Below are 13,775 nucleotides of genomic sequence, written 5' to 3' on the forward strand. Positions count from 1 at the left end.
TTGTTGTTAAGTGCCGTCAAGTTGGTTCCAACCCATAGTAACAATGTATAGGGTTTCCGAGGAGCAACTCCAGGTGGAATCAATGAAGACAGAAAGACGGGGCTGACTGGGAGCCACCCAGGAGGTGGACTTTCTGGAGGTTTGCCCAATGATAGATGACGAGCCCAGGAAATCCTCCATGGGATCCCAGCTGAGCATCTGGGAAGGCAGAGCATCACTCTGTGGCAGATGAAGTGGATTAGAATTTTGGGTGAATCACTCAGGCCCGGCCTCGCTAAGCTTGACTGCAGATACCACTGAAGGTGCCCTGTCCAGAGCGACGGGAACTATAGGCCCAGAGCTCCAGGGAGGTCTCACCAAGAAAACTGCCTGCAAGAAGCAGGGATCTCCGCCTCTCCCTGAAGCCTGAAAGCTGGTACACACGAGGCCACTGGATCTGGAGGGGAAATCTCGAGTTGGAGGCCAAAAAAGTCAACAAGCACAAGGAATGGACACTGGTGACAGACTGTTCCAGGTTTCTGAGGGTGTCGTCCAGGGGAGGACCACTGGAAGAACTACAGCGATGGATGTTCCTCTTGTGGTTGTCTCTCTCGGAAATAGGTCAGAATGCCACTGTCTGCAGCCTTGAAGACATGAACCACCCCAGACAAGAGCCGAGCCCCTAAACACCTGATGTCCTCCCTGAGGCCACGACCTGGGAAGCCTAGGGGCCTCGTTTAGGTCAGCCAGCCCTGTCCAAGGGTCCACAGGAGGGAGGCGCAGTGTGTGTTTGGGGGGTGAGGGGCTGGCTGGCTGACCCTTCTTGACACAAGAGAAAATCTTCAAGAACTTTAGGTACAGCTTCACGTATTGCTAGGTGGCACATTTTTTGGTACCTAAAACATTCTCCCTAAGAAATAATAAACCACCCGTCGGACACCCCCCTTTCTTCCCTCCCACAACTTCAAAAGAGGATCCAAAAAAAAAAAAAGAGAGAGAGAGAGAGAGAAACACCCGAGACACCAAAAAGACAAAGAGGCCTTTAAACCCTCACCCATCCTGTGTCCCGGAGGAGAGGAGCCAAATTCTGCACCTTCCACAGGGCGCGCGGCACCTGCTCTGAGGAGCGAGCCTGCATGGCAAGGGAGCCCTCCCGAGGGGCCGGCCGCTGCTGCCCGGCCCGCAGGGGAGCGTGTGTCTGTGTGTGATGTGCTTCATGCGTCACTCTATTTATGTTGTTCGCAGCCCAACGGTAGCGGCCAGGGCAAAGTCCCGGGGTCATTTTTGCTACCACCGCCGCCTCCAGTGGCCAGACCTGTGCCCCTTCCTATGCCTGATTCCAAATCCACCAGCACTGCCCCAGACGGCGCCGCCATGACTCCTCCATCACCTTGTAAGTGGACGATGAAACCAAACCACAACGCCCAGCGTCCCCAGCCCATCCAAACCATCTCCACTGCAAAAAGAAATGCCCCTCCCTCACTACCAAAGCTCTCCCCCACCCCAGAGCGCCACTGAATCTCCTGGACAAGAGGAGAGTCGAGTCCGCCCCAGCCCTAGCCCCCCTGGGCCTCAGTTGCACCAGCCGCCTCCCCACTCCACTGCAAACCCCCCTGCCCGCTGCTCCCAGTGGGGCCCCTTGCCCAGGCCCTTTCTGGGGGCGGGAGGGAGAGCACAGTGGGGCACGGCGACAGGGTGCTGGCGGGGTTGTGGGGTGGGGAGGCGAAGCCATACCATCTCCATGCGTGATTGCTGTCTTTTTGTGTTTTTGTTTTTGTTTTTTTGTTTTTTTTTTAATTTTCTGTTGTTCCGTTGTTCCCCTACACCTAGAAGATTTAATGTTACCACAAGGCGATGTCACCACCATCCTCTTTTACCTTGTCCCCTCCCTTCCATTCCCACAGCCTTGGGGCTTACAAGGTGCAGCAGGCAGCCCTGGCTGCCAGGCTCACGTTGGGTTTCTCGATGTTCCTCTTTTCTCCTCCCCTTCCCCCAACTCCTTTCCCCAGGTTGAATGCTCCAAAGACCAGGGGGGCTTCTGCGTACTTCACCTCTCTCTCTCTCTCTCTCTTTTTAAAACTAATGACAATTTTTGACAATGGGAAGAGACAAATCATGGTTGAGCAGCCCAAGGTAGATCCAATGTGAAGAACAGGAGAGGAAGTGGGCAGGTTTCATCGTGTGACTGCGGGAAGGGTGGGCGGTGCTCAGGCCCTCTGGTGACCAAAGGCTAGGAGGGGCAGCGACCATGTCACCTCTTCTCTCCTCACCGCTGTCTCTCCTCCTCTCTCTCATGGTTTGCGTTCTTTTCCTTGCTCCATCCTTCTCATATCATCTTCCCACCGGCATCTGCCATAAGACATGAGGTCACAGGCATCAGAGGTGGGCAGGTGGGGTGACAGTGGGCTGGGGGCTCCTGCAAAGAGATGGGCAGTCTGGTACCCAGCACATGGTCCCTGGGATGGGACTGGGCCCTCACTTAGTCCTCTCTAGAATGAATCCCACCTCTTGTGGGCTAGGGAGTTCCAGCAAGAAACCCCAGGAAGAGCTCAGGGTGTTTGTCCATTTGTCTCTTTGGGCCCTGGGACTGCTGACTCTGACCACCTCCACCTGTGTCCAGCTAGGGACCACAGGACCATTTGGCCTGGCTCATCTCTCAGAGAAGGCCTGCTGCCCCAGGCTGGCCATCCCTGGGCCCAAGCCATGCAGCCAGAGCTGAGGCCCCTCTTTGATCCTGTCCTGTCCAGCTCAGCCTTTGTTTGGGCCACTTTAGGGTTCCCCAGACATTTGCCCAGCCCTTGGGCTGTCCAGGGAGGTGAGCAGAGCTGTGCTGGGCGGAGCAAGGGGATGGACCTTATGGTTTGAAGAGGTAGATGGGACCTGACCCCAAATAGGATGGGGCCAGGCTGCCAGAGCTCCCACCCTCCCCCAGTCTCAAGAGAGACCAGGGCTACCACTGAGGGGTGACCCCACCCCTGGCCCCAGGGACCTCTCAGTTCTAGCATCCTGGATCTCCCTCACCTGAGGCCAAGAAAGAGGAGGACTGGCTGTGATTGCCAGGGCCAGGGGGGTAAGGGTCCCTCCTGTGTGTGGGTGAGTGGCTCAGGGAGGGAAGTCAGGCTTGGAGCGGCCTTCAGCACAGCTACCCGCCCAGGCCCCATCCTTCCCCAGCTTAGATGCCTCCAGCACCGTCTAACCTAGTCTCTCCCTCTCCTAGCAGCCCCAAAGGGCAGTGTCTAGGGTTCCCCAAGACCTGACGGGTCTCTCCCTCTCTCCCCTGCTCCCCACAGCATTCGCAGCGACAGGCACCTCCTCTGCCAACCGGTTTGTCAGCATCGGACCCCGGGACGGCAACTTTCTGAACATCCCACAGCAGTCTCAGGTAGGGGGCCCACACACCTGGATGGATGGTGGATGGAGGCCTGAGGACCAGCTGGGACATCTTGGTGTTAGGGAAGAGACCGGGGTCTTTCAATCCAATCAGGGAGAGGGGGCTGGGGCAGGATCGCAGGGCCCAGCTGAGCCTGCCTCCCCAGGCAGCCCCCAGGCTCCCTGGCTAATCAGCTAATTGGATAATTAGCTCTGACAGGCCAGCCCTGGGGAAGGCTGCCAAGGACCCAGGGCTGGAGGCGCTCTGGGTCAGGCCTGGTGGAAGCAAGATGGAAGTCTGGGACAGAGGCCCCATCCAGGAGAGGGACAGCGCCTGCCTCTTTGCTTTCCTCCTCCTCCTCCTCCTCAAAGAAGTTCTGGCCCCCCAGCTCTCCTCGCTCTCCTGGCTTTGGGTGGGGTGGGCAAGCTGAGGGTGGGGGCAGGGGTGGACAGAACAGGCTCAGTGGGCTGAATGCCTAGAGACTGGCATCACAGGCAGAACAGGACCCGCTGCCACCCAGGAGGCTCTAGATGAGCCCTGTTAGAAGGGAGGCCAGGCTGCTGAGCCCCCCACTCTGCTCCATGCTCTGCTAACAGCCGCCCCCCCCCCCAATTCACACAGGAAGAGAGATAGGCCAGCTCCACAACCACAAGTGTCTCTCTGTGGTCTGGCCCCATGGGGAGAGTCCCGAAGAAGCCAGTGTCCTAGGATGTAGTGAGGGCCAGTGTGGGGAACAGAGCAGATGTACTTTGAGAAGATCTGTGGCTTTTACAATGCAGGGGTCCCCCATTTCAGAAAAGAAAAAAAAGTACCTTTCTTGTGCAAATTTTACAAAACACAGCCCTGTGAGTCCAGAGCCTTAGAGGGGCCCCAAAGCTTAAGCTATATCATCAGTGTGTCCCTCCCACCTCTGAGAAGTCCATCTCTGCTTGGAGCCTGAGAGCACCACCTCAAACTCTAGCTCCTGCCTGCTCTGAGGCCAGGAAAAGTTGGTAGATGGAAGTTTTGTATGTGTGGTTTAAGGTGGTTGTTTCTGTGTGTGTGTGTGTTTTCTTTCTTTTCCTTTCCTTTCCCTCCCTCAAAGTAAAAAAAAAAAAAAAAAGCCAAAAAACTTTGTCAAACTTCAAACTTCAGAGCTCCCTAGTGGCAAGGAGGGGAGGGGAAGAGAACTTCACCCCTTTCCAGCTTCCCACCCCCTTTCCCCAGAGTCACGTCTGACCCGTCTGGTTTCCAGGAGCAACCAGACATGATGTAACACCCAGATGAACTTGAACTTGGGGGTGTTGAGAAGAAAAACAATGGCTCCGCGCAGGGGCTGGAGCCAGCCCCCTCCACTCTATGCCAAGGAGGCCGAGGGAGCCCTGCTGGCAGAGGGCGGGAGGGGGTACCAGAGGAAGGGACACCAAGTGGACCACTCCCCTGGCTGTGGGCTGGTACTAAGGCGAAATGGCTTCTTCTCTCCCTCCTTCCCTCCCGCTGCCCTGAGCTCTGGGAGCTTACACTGGGACCACTGCCCTAAGCCCGCCCCACCAGCCTGCTCTCTCCTCTCTCCCCTCTTCCACCACTGCCTCCTCCTCCTCCTCCTCCGTTTGCTTTCCCTCCTTCACTCAGCTTTGCTCACTTTGCTTGGAGATGTTGGAGCCAAGTCAAAGTTTGAGGCCAGTTGGGGAAACAGTTTTTCTCCCCCTTGTTCACCCTTGGGCCCCCGGGGGACCCCCTGAACAGGCAGGTGTGTCCTCAGGGACTTGGGGGGTGTGGTGAGGATGAGCTGAACAAGCTGGGCTGAGAGCCCTTGGGCCTGGGGGCAGGCAGCGGCTGTGCGGGTGTGGGGGGTACAGTGGGGGGCGGTTACCACAGTAACCAGTGACTTTAGCTGATCTCTGGAGCACCAGATGGAGAGAGAACAATAGAATGAAGGAAGAAAAGAGAATTTTAGTAATTTTGTCATTCCCTGGGCAGCGCTTTTTACTTAGTTTTAATCAGTTTTGGACCTGGCTCAGGAAGCAGGGACGGGTAAGCAGAGAAAGACCTCCGGGTTTGACAGCATATCCCTAGGATCTAGGATCCTCAGAGAGGCACCAGGGAGCCCCCTTGGAGCTGCCTTTATCTGTAACTTCAGTCCTGAACAGAGTCTTCCTCCTCTGAGGAGACCCCTCCTCTCTGAGCATTGGCAGCTAGGTCTACACCAGCTCAAGAGATCCCAAAGGGGACAGACAGCCTCTGGGGCCTTTGTCTTAGTTTTCCAAGGGCAGAGGAGACGGTCCACACCAGAGCTGGACCCTCCCTGCATGGCAGCACTCTAAGGGTTCCTATAGTCTTCCCCTTACCTAGGAAAGAGGGCTATGGAGAACCTTGAGGCCTAACCCCCCTGCAAGGCAGCTCCCTGTCCCAGGGCCAGGACTAGAAGCCTCAAAGCTGGCTGCGGACCCAGCCCTCCCTTACTCACTCTGGGGATGCAAGAGGCCCAAGCTCTGCCAGGCCCCATAAGCCTGTCGGGCCTTTAGTCAATTGATGGGGTTGGGCTTGTGGCAGGTGTTCTAGGAGTCCTGTGGGGATGTGAGGAGGCCCGCTGGCCTTTGTGTGCATTGTCCAGCCAGGGCAGGAAGTTCAGCATCTCAGCCCACTCAATAAATGCCAGCCACCACGTCCCACCATTGTGGCAGCCCCAACCCTACCACATTCCCAGATATCCCCCATCGGCATGGTCCAATGTGGTTGTTCCTGGCCACAGGGGGATATTTAAATTGAAAGTAATTAACATCAAGTATGAAGAACAATTTAGTCCTCAGTCAAACTAGCCACATTAGAAGTGTTCAGAAGCCACATGTGGCTAGTGGCTATCGCCCTGGATAGCACCAATTAGAGAACATTCCCACTGTTGCAGAAAGTTCTAGATGATCTCAAAGGCTCTTTCTAACTGTGAAACAGTGTCTCCATCTAACAGTGGAGAGGTTCTAAATACCCTGAAGTTCTAAACCCAGAACCTGAGGGCAGGTCTGGCCTACAGGCATATTCTGTTTGCCCAAAACAGTTTTTCAAATTGGAATATTTCACATAAGATTCTGTCTGGGTTTTGGCAGCAGTCTCCCCATAATTCCATCTGCTTGGCACTCTAGATTCCCAGCTGGGATGCCCACAGGTGAGTGACCTTGGGAAGTCACTTACCCTCCTTGTGCCTCCTGTGGCCTCAGTGCAGCCTCAGTGCAGGGTTGGGAGAAGGGTGAATGACTTGGTCCCAGTGAGGGCTTTATGGTTAGTTAACCCTACCTGTTCCTGCAGCTCCCAGGTCTGTGACCCAGCACCACAGAGAGACCCAGAGATGCATTTTCAGGGTGCCCACTTTGCCCCAGAGGCACTACTAAGGCTCAGCCAGGCAGAGCAGACAGTGAAAGAGGGCCCTGCTCCCCCACCCCTACCCTGCCTGTGGACCTCCAGGTGGAGCCAGGGTCTTTGTGGAGGGCAGTTCAAAGTAGCCAGCAGGCCACTGAGCCTGTGGACAAGGCCCTGTGTGTGGTTAGACAGCGCTCCCTGCTGGTATCCTGAGGGAAGCCATGAAGGCCCAGTGAACCCCGGTCCTTCCCTTATCGTCTTCTGCCGGCAGTGTGGAGGATTGTTAATGCTGGGCTTTGGGGCCCCTCCCCCAGGCCTGGCACTGCTAGGGACAGAAGCCATGTGGTGCCCTTAGTCTTTCAGCCTGTGGGACCTTGGCTCAGGCTTCCAGACAGGAGTCTCTGCTTCTAATCCAAAGCGACAGAAAGCCCACTAAGCACAAGCTGGGCCACCCCACCCACTCACAAGACCCCTCAGGGACCAAAGCCCCAGCCTGGCATCCTCCCCACCCTCTAGAACCCACACAAAGACCTAAACAATTGGGAACATGGCCAGATCCTAGGTTTGTGCCAGCGCCAGCCATGAGGTCCCACCCGCTGGGCATGATGCCCACGGGAAGGCCAGCTGGACTCTGCAGCACTGGGGACAGGATCTCAAGGTGGGGTGGGATTCCCTGAGGAGGCCAGAGAAGCTGAGGGTGCAGCTCTTCTTTGTGTAGGGGGGATTTTGCTGCTGAGCACACTGGACCCCACCTCGGCTTGGCCTGAGGTTGTGTGGCCAGGTGGGAGCTTCCCCAGTTATTCTCAGCATTTCCTCTTTTTTTTTTGTCCCATTTCAGTCCTGGTTCCTCTGATAAGATCGACAAAAGAAAAGACAAAATAAAAAAGAAGAGGTTCCTCAAAAGGGGGCAGAAGAAATCTTGAGACATGAAAAAATCCCCCAGCCCAGCCCCACCGAAAAGCAAAAATTCTACGATGTCAGCCACTCAGCCCTTCTCTCCTCCAGCCCCTGTGTGTATGGGAGGGGCGGGCCTGCAGGCCCCCAGAAGCTGCCCAGTTCTTGGAGAGTCCTCGAGGGGTCTCAGGTGGAGCTGTGCACCAGCAGCCAAGCAGAAAGAAACATACAAAACAGACTGTCAAGTAAAAGACCAAACTAAAGAAAGGGATGCAGAATTGCCTTCCTCCCCTACCCCAGCCCAGCCTTCTGGGGAAGGAACAGAAATACCCCACCCCACCCCACAAAGTGACCAGCACAGTTCTGAAGGGGCCTGCTCCCATTTCCCCTCCTAGGGGAACCCCACCCCTCACCTTGAAGACAACAAACAGGAGTTTAGAACCAGAGGGCTCATCTCTCCAGGTGCCCACCTGCTCCTCCCATTGCCCCCACCTGCCTCTTCCCTCTGGGACTAGGAGAATCTGGGTCAGGGCAGCCTCTGCTGCTCCTCTCCCCACCCTTGGGCTGAAAGTCCCAAGGTGGAGAAGGGATGCACCCCACCCTACCCCTAGCTAGGTACAAGAGCCCAGAATGGAGGGCATTGGGCCGCTCCACCCTGAGCCGCAAGGGCAGTTCCTGGGCCTGACCCTCTGTATAGTCCATGGGAAAGGTTTGGAATGCTCTCAAAGGTGTGGCTTCATCCTGCCCCATAGGCCCCCCTCTTCCCTTTCCCAGCAGGCCTGGAGAGGCTACCCTCCCTCCTGCCCTGCAGCGAGCAAGGGGAAGTGGCCCCCAGGTCTCTTCCCTCAGCCCAGCCCAGAATGCAGGTACCCTTACTCTGCCCCACTGGTCCCTGCAAGCAGACAGCCCTGCCTGGGGCTGGTGGAGACTGGAGAAGAAGGGGAACACCCCCAGCAGCTGAGCACCAGGACAAGGCCACAGCCTGCACTAGGTAGGCGTCCTTTGGGGGAATGTTGGGCCTTGCTCTTCTCCAAAGTATTTCGGAGCTTTCTCTTTCCCCCTTCCACCACCACACCACCCCCCTGGGCCACTTCTCCCTAGATTTTAGCTGTAACGTCTTTATTTGGGGGTGGGGCATCATTTGGGTTTTTTGCCTTCGCAATTGGGAACTCCTCCATTTGAGCAACTTGGGAACAATTTGATAACACAACACAGGAAGTAGCTCCCCCCCCCTACAGCCTCCTCCTTCCCAAGGGATGGTTGCAGGGGGGGAGGCCTGTCCAGAGGGTCTTCAGAAGGCCTCAGTGGGGGAGGGGAGCATGAGTACCACAGCCCCCACCCAAGGCGTGACCTGGCCCCTCTGGCTTGTCTTTCTGTGCCTTACTCCCTCCTCCGTTCTTCCTCCTGGGCCTCTGCTCCCCCTCCAGTCTTGTGCCTCGCTCTCTTTCTCTGTCTCTCTCTGTCTCTCTCTAGCTATGAAAACACAAAGCACAGGTCAGGATCCTCCGAAAGTCAAACAACATGGTATCGTGTAGGGCTGTTATGGGCTTAATTTATTGTTAATCTAGTTTGTGAGGCTGTGGCCCCAAGGATGAGAGTAGAGGGGCATCTTTGGGGGAAGCCTGGGTTACCTGAGGCAGAGGGGCAGGGTTGGGGTGGTGCCCCTCCCAGCTGGAAGTCACAAGGTGGCTGCCCCTGGGAGTGGCTTTTATTAAAAATTGAAGGAAGCCCCCTCCACCCCCCATCTGCGTGCAGCCCTGGGGGATGACCAAGGTTGTGATAAGTGGGCAACGGGAGGAGGGCCGGGGGTGGGGGGCCGGGGGGACCAGGTGCCATGCCTGGCCAAGTGCAATGATTTTTCAGTTTGGTTGGCTAAACAGGGTCAGAGCTGAGAGGGGAGCGGAAGGGACCCCGCCCAGCCACTCGAGCCCCTTCCCTCTAAGACAATCGGGCCGAGGGTGAGGGTGCAGCGGGACCTGCAGGAGCCGGGGGTCCTGCGTCCTGGTGCCCCTGTGCCCGGGCGAAGTAGGAAGCTGCAGGCCAGCTGGGCCCGGGGCCAGAGTTAGCCCAGCGAGGGGCTGTGCCGTTGGGCGGGCGGGCGGGGCTACTGCTCCTTTCCCAAGTGTTGGTAGGGGCAAGCAGGGGCAATGAGGGCCACAGGAAATGTGGGGGACATGTTAGAAGAGAGAATAAACACCCCACAAAAATATATATAGGGGGGAAATTAACTTTTTTTTTTTTTTCATTGAACCAAGTGCAATGCATCGGAGAGTTTTCCTATCTTTGTATGTTAAGAGATTGTTAAGGGAAAAAAAAAATTCTATTTTTGTTGTAATGTCCTCGCGGCTCTGGGGACGCTAAAGAACCGGGCCTGCCCCGCCCTGCGCGGGGATAACGAAAGCTGAGTGCTTTTTCTTCCTTTTTTTTCTGTTCGTTTTCAGTTTTATTTTTTTAAGTCGTTTTCCTGCGTTGACGAGGATGGTCTGGGGTTTTTATTTGTGTTGTCATTCGTTCTTGGTTTCGGTGGGAGGGCTGAAGGAAACGTTCACATTTTAGAACTTTAAAAAAAAAAAAAAAAAAAAAAACCAACACAAGATCAAGGAAAAGGACAAGAGAAATATTCTTTTAAAAAGAATCAAAAATAAAAACCCTGGTGCTTTTTACATTATAAAGTACTTACAAAATCCCACAGACTATTATACATAAGTTTATGATTCAATTAAATATCCAGCACTTGTTAGAAACACGCATATCCCTTTGTTGAGTTTTAACGGAACGGGACAGCGGCATGCGCCCGGCTGCTGGGCTGCTCAGGCCGCGGGTCTCCCCGGGCGCCCCCTTCCAGGGGCCCAGCGCCCCGTCCTCGCCTCATCCCGCCCAGTCAAAGGGGCGAGGCGAGGATCCCGGCCCCTCCCCGCAGAGGTCAATGCCAACGAACAAAAGTCCCTCCCACCCCCACCCCGAGTACCCTTCTTTGAGCCAGACGCCAACTTGACCCTCACCAGCATTATCAGGAGCGCGCTCAATAAGTTGGTAGTTGCCTCCCCACCCCACCCCCGGCGCCCTCCTCAACATCATTCCTACCACCCCCACCACCCCGTCCCCTCCTGGGAGCACGGGGAAGGTTCGGATGCTCCAAGACAGGACCCGCCATGCTGACGATGGTTCGGGCCAGGCCGACGCATTCACGCACACGGCCGCACACAGTCCCTCCCCCCCCCCCAGTCCTCACTACCAGCCCGTCGACTGCCTTACACACCCGCCCCCGCGCTGGCCGGCAGACCTTGTGCCTTGTTCTCTCACCCCCGTGCTGGCGGAGCGGACGTCGCGCTCTGGGTCCCAGAGGGGCCGGGTGGCTCAGACGACCCATCACTTCCCCACCCTGACCGTGCTGAACGAACTCCCCCCCACACCCGAGAGAGAAAAAAAAAAGGAGCAATAACGTAATGAGAACTTTCGTCCCCCAATCGAGAGCCCGAGGGGCACCCCTGCCCCGCCTCTGCTCCCCCCAAATCCCTCCACCCTTGGGGCGCCCCCCACCTCCCCTTCAGCCAGCCTGGGCCAGCCCCACTGCGGCCCTCCTCCCCCTCCCCGGGAGATCCGTGCGCCCGACCAGCACCAGCATCGCGGACTGCAAAGGCCGCCCGTCCCGTCAAACAAGTTTCTTCTTAGGCTAAGAAACGCAGTATATACGAGTATCTCTATATATAGTACTAATGGATTTGGTGTGCTTCCCCTTAGCGTCCCCGTCCCTCCGCTCCTCCTCCTTCAGCCTGGTTCCCCCTCTCTGCCCCCACCCCGTCTCTGCACTGAGATACATAAGAAACAAGGGTAGTTTACTGTCTGTTTTGTTTTCTGGGTTTTCAGTGTCCTAGCGGAATGCAAGTAGGCAGCCAGCCCGTCTGTTCCCTCCCGCCCCGCCCCGCCCCGCCCCCGTCACTGCGCTTCTGTTATACCATCTTTGCCTGACTCTCTCCGGCTTCTCCATTGAATGGCTAATGTGTATGTGAAATAAAGAAATAAAGAGGAAAAAAAAAAAAAAGAGCGCCTGAACCTTTGCTTGCGTCGTCGTGCGGGATCGCGGCCGCCGTCGGATAGCCGCTGTGCCTGGGTCCCCAGGAGGGGGAGCCGGTGAGAAGGACAATGGCTCCCTATCCTCTGCTGGTCTCTTCCCCCACTCCGCCCCAGTAGCCCCAGCCCAGAATAAAGAAGCACCACTTTGGGTCCGATGTCCGCTCTGCCTTGTTGGTTCCTAGGCCTTGTCCCGGGAAGGGATAGGCAAGCAAGACCATTTTGCCAGAGGGCGTGAGTGATAAAAGAGTCTGCGGGGGGCTCTTCCAGACCCCCAGGTCATTTCCCCAGGTAGGAGCGCGCTCACCGGGCCCTCTTCGGGGGAGTACACGCCTAGGCCAGTCCCTTTGGGGCAGGCGCAGTGCGTCATAGCTGAGTCCCTGGTGCCACGGATCACCGTACCTCCGGGCCCACGGTCGCCTGCTCCGGCAGCCCCCTCTCGGTCTTGATGGGCCGCATCGCCTCGGCTGGGCAGTCGTCGGGGCCCGTGAGCGGTGTGGGCTGCGAGCGCGCAGCCGACTCGACCCTGCGTCCCGGCCCCCGGCGCACGCCATCTTCAGGGCAACGGTGAGGCGGCCGTCGGCGGGCCCCGGACGGGGTGGGGCCTGAGGCCAGCGCGGCCGCCTGGTCACGCAGCAGCCGCACTAGGAAGCCTATATACTTCATGGCCAGGCGGAGCACCTCATTTTTGCTCAGCTTCCGGTCGGGCGGGTGCGTTGGCAGCAGCTTCCTGAGCTCAGCGAAGGCGCCGTTCACGTTCTGCTGCCGCCAGCGCTCGCGGCTGTTGGTGAACACGCGCCGGGCCACCTTCTGAGGCTGGTGACCTGCGGACAGGCGGGAAGGACTGGCGCTAAGGCCTGGAGGGCGCCCCCTCCTGCTCTCACTTAGGGCAGCCAGCACCCTTGTGGGGACCTAAACTGCCAGTTAGCAATCTCCCACCATCCTCCTTACCATCCCCTATAAGATCTGGGACCATCACAGGTTCTATTCCCCATGCAGATGTCTTCAACCCCTGTGACTTTCACATTTGGGTTGCTCGTCTGCAGAACTATCCCGTGGCTCTCAGTCTGAGTGGGCCCAAGATGTGTCTGGGTGTTTTCGTGGTCTCAGAGGTAGTTTCATTGGTGCTGTGTCTGTGGGTGTCTTGTGTGGCTGTGTGACTTCTGGTTTAACAGAATGGTTGTGGATGTGTGTGGTAGATGTCATTTAACTGTGGTCATGTGACTATCTTCTGTGTGGCTGTCCCCCCATGTGGCTGTGGTTCTGTGGCTCTCCCCCTGTGGCTCCATGGTTGACCCCCTGTGTGGCTGTGGTTCCATAGCTGTCTCTTGTGTGGCTGCATGCCAGAGTGGATCTGTCATTTTGTACCCTCTGTTCACTCTGGGACTGTGTGCTGTGCTGTGACTATTGGTGACTGTGCTGCTTGGCTTCTTGGGGTGGCTACAGTTGTGTGCAATGGGACTGTGGTTTTCAGAGAGTGGAGAGTCCCATGTGAAGCTGGTGTGTGTGCGCTTGAAACATCTCTCCCGGTGGAAGGGTATAGGACACAGATGTGGAACCCATGCAGTGCTAGGCAGCTCCATCAGGACATACACCAGTATTCTATCGTAATTGCCCATGTTTACCTTCAGACAGGTCCAGCTCACAGTGACTTGGTCTCCTTTTCAGCCGGCTGCTGGGGAAGATGCCAAAAGGTCCTACCGGCCCAATGTAGAGGCTGTAAGGGGTCATGGGTCACTAATGCCTTGTGAGCAAAGCCCTCTGGCCCCCAGCCCCCCAGGTCCTAGCCCCCCACTGACCTGTTGAGGAAGGGGTGAGGGTGATAATGCAGGGCCAGGGCGGGTGGGGCAGTTCCCAGGGCAGAAAGTGGCAGCAGAGGGGGCCGAAGGGCAGTCAGCTCCGTGGTGGGCACGCTTGCCCCTGGGGGCCTGGTGTGGCCCAGGCTGATCACCGGCACCCCAGGGGGCAGCCTGGGGGGCGAGGAACCTGGGTGGCCCACCTCTTCCACTTTTGGGGGCCCCGGCGAGGCTGTCTCACAGGGTGAAGTGGGTGCTGGACTGGGGGCACACACCATCTCTGCTTTCTCTGTCATGGTGGGGCCCACCTCTGCCTGGGCCTGGGGTGGGCACAT

General features: G+C 57.1%; 2 protein-coding genes across 4 annotated transcripts in view; one reads left to right on the plus strand and one right to left on the minus strand.

Annotated features, from left to right (window-relative positions):
- Window positions 1-7,687, plus strand: part of NFIX (nuclear factor I/X (CCAAT-binding transcription factor)) — a 66,920-nt gene extending 59,233 nt beyond the window's left edge. The window contains exons 9-11 of one of the 3 annotated variants that reach the window (XM_006874268.1): window positions 1,225-1,372; window positions 3,270-3,361; window positions 7,518-7,635. In XM_006874268.1, the coding sequence (XP_006874330.1) occupies window positions 1,225-1,372; window positions 3,270-3,361; window positions 7,518-7,532 (255 nt within the window). In that variant the 3' untranslated portion in view covers window positions 7,533-7,635. Of the gene's footprint in view, window positions 1-1,224; window positions 1,373-3,269; window positions 3,362-7,517 lie in introns of all 3 variants that reach the window. The other 2 variants (XM_006874270.1, XM_006874269.1) reach the window with 2 other exon arrangements.
- A 4,350-nt stretch (window positions 7,688-12,037) lies between these two features.
- On the minus strand, window positions 12,038-13,775 carry LYL1 (lymphoblastic leukemia associated hematopoiesis regulator 1). Its single transcript, XM_006874308.1, has 3 exons — window positions 13,444-13,775; window positions 13,270-13,361; window positions 12,038-12,468 (listed from the first exon to the last, which is right to left on the minus strand). The coding sequence occupies exons 1-3, from the start codon at window positions 13,773-13,775 to the stop codon at window positions 12,038-12,040; spliced, it is 855 nt and encodes a 284-aa protein (XP_006874370.1).

The sequence above is a fragment of the Chrysochloris asiatica genome, unplaced genomic scaffold, assembly GCF_000296735.1.
Source record: "Chrysochloris asiatica unplaced genomic scaffold, ChrAsi1.0 scaffold00268, whole genome shotgun sequence".
NCBI lineage: Eukaryota > Metazoa > Chordata > Mammalia > Afrosoricida > Chrysochloridae > Chrysochloris > Chrysochloris asiatica.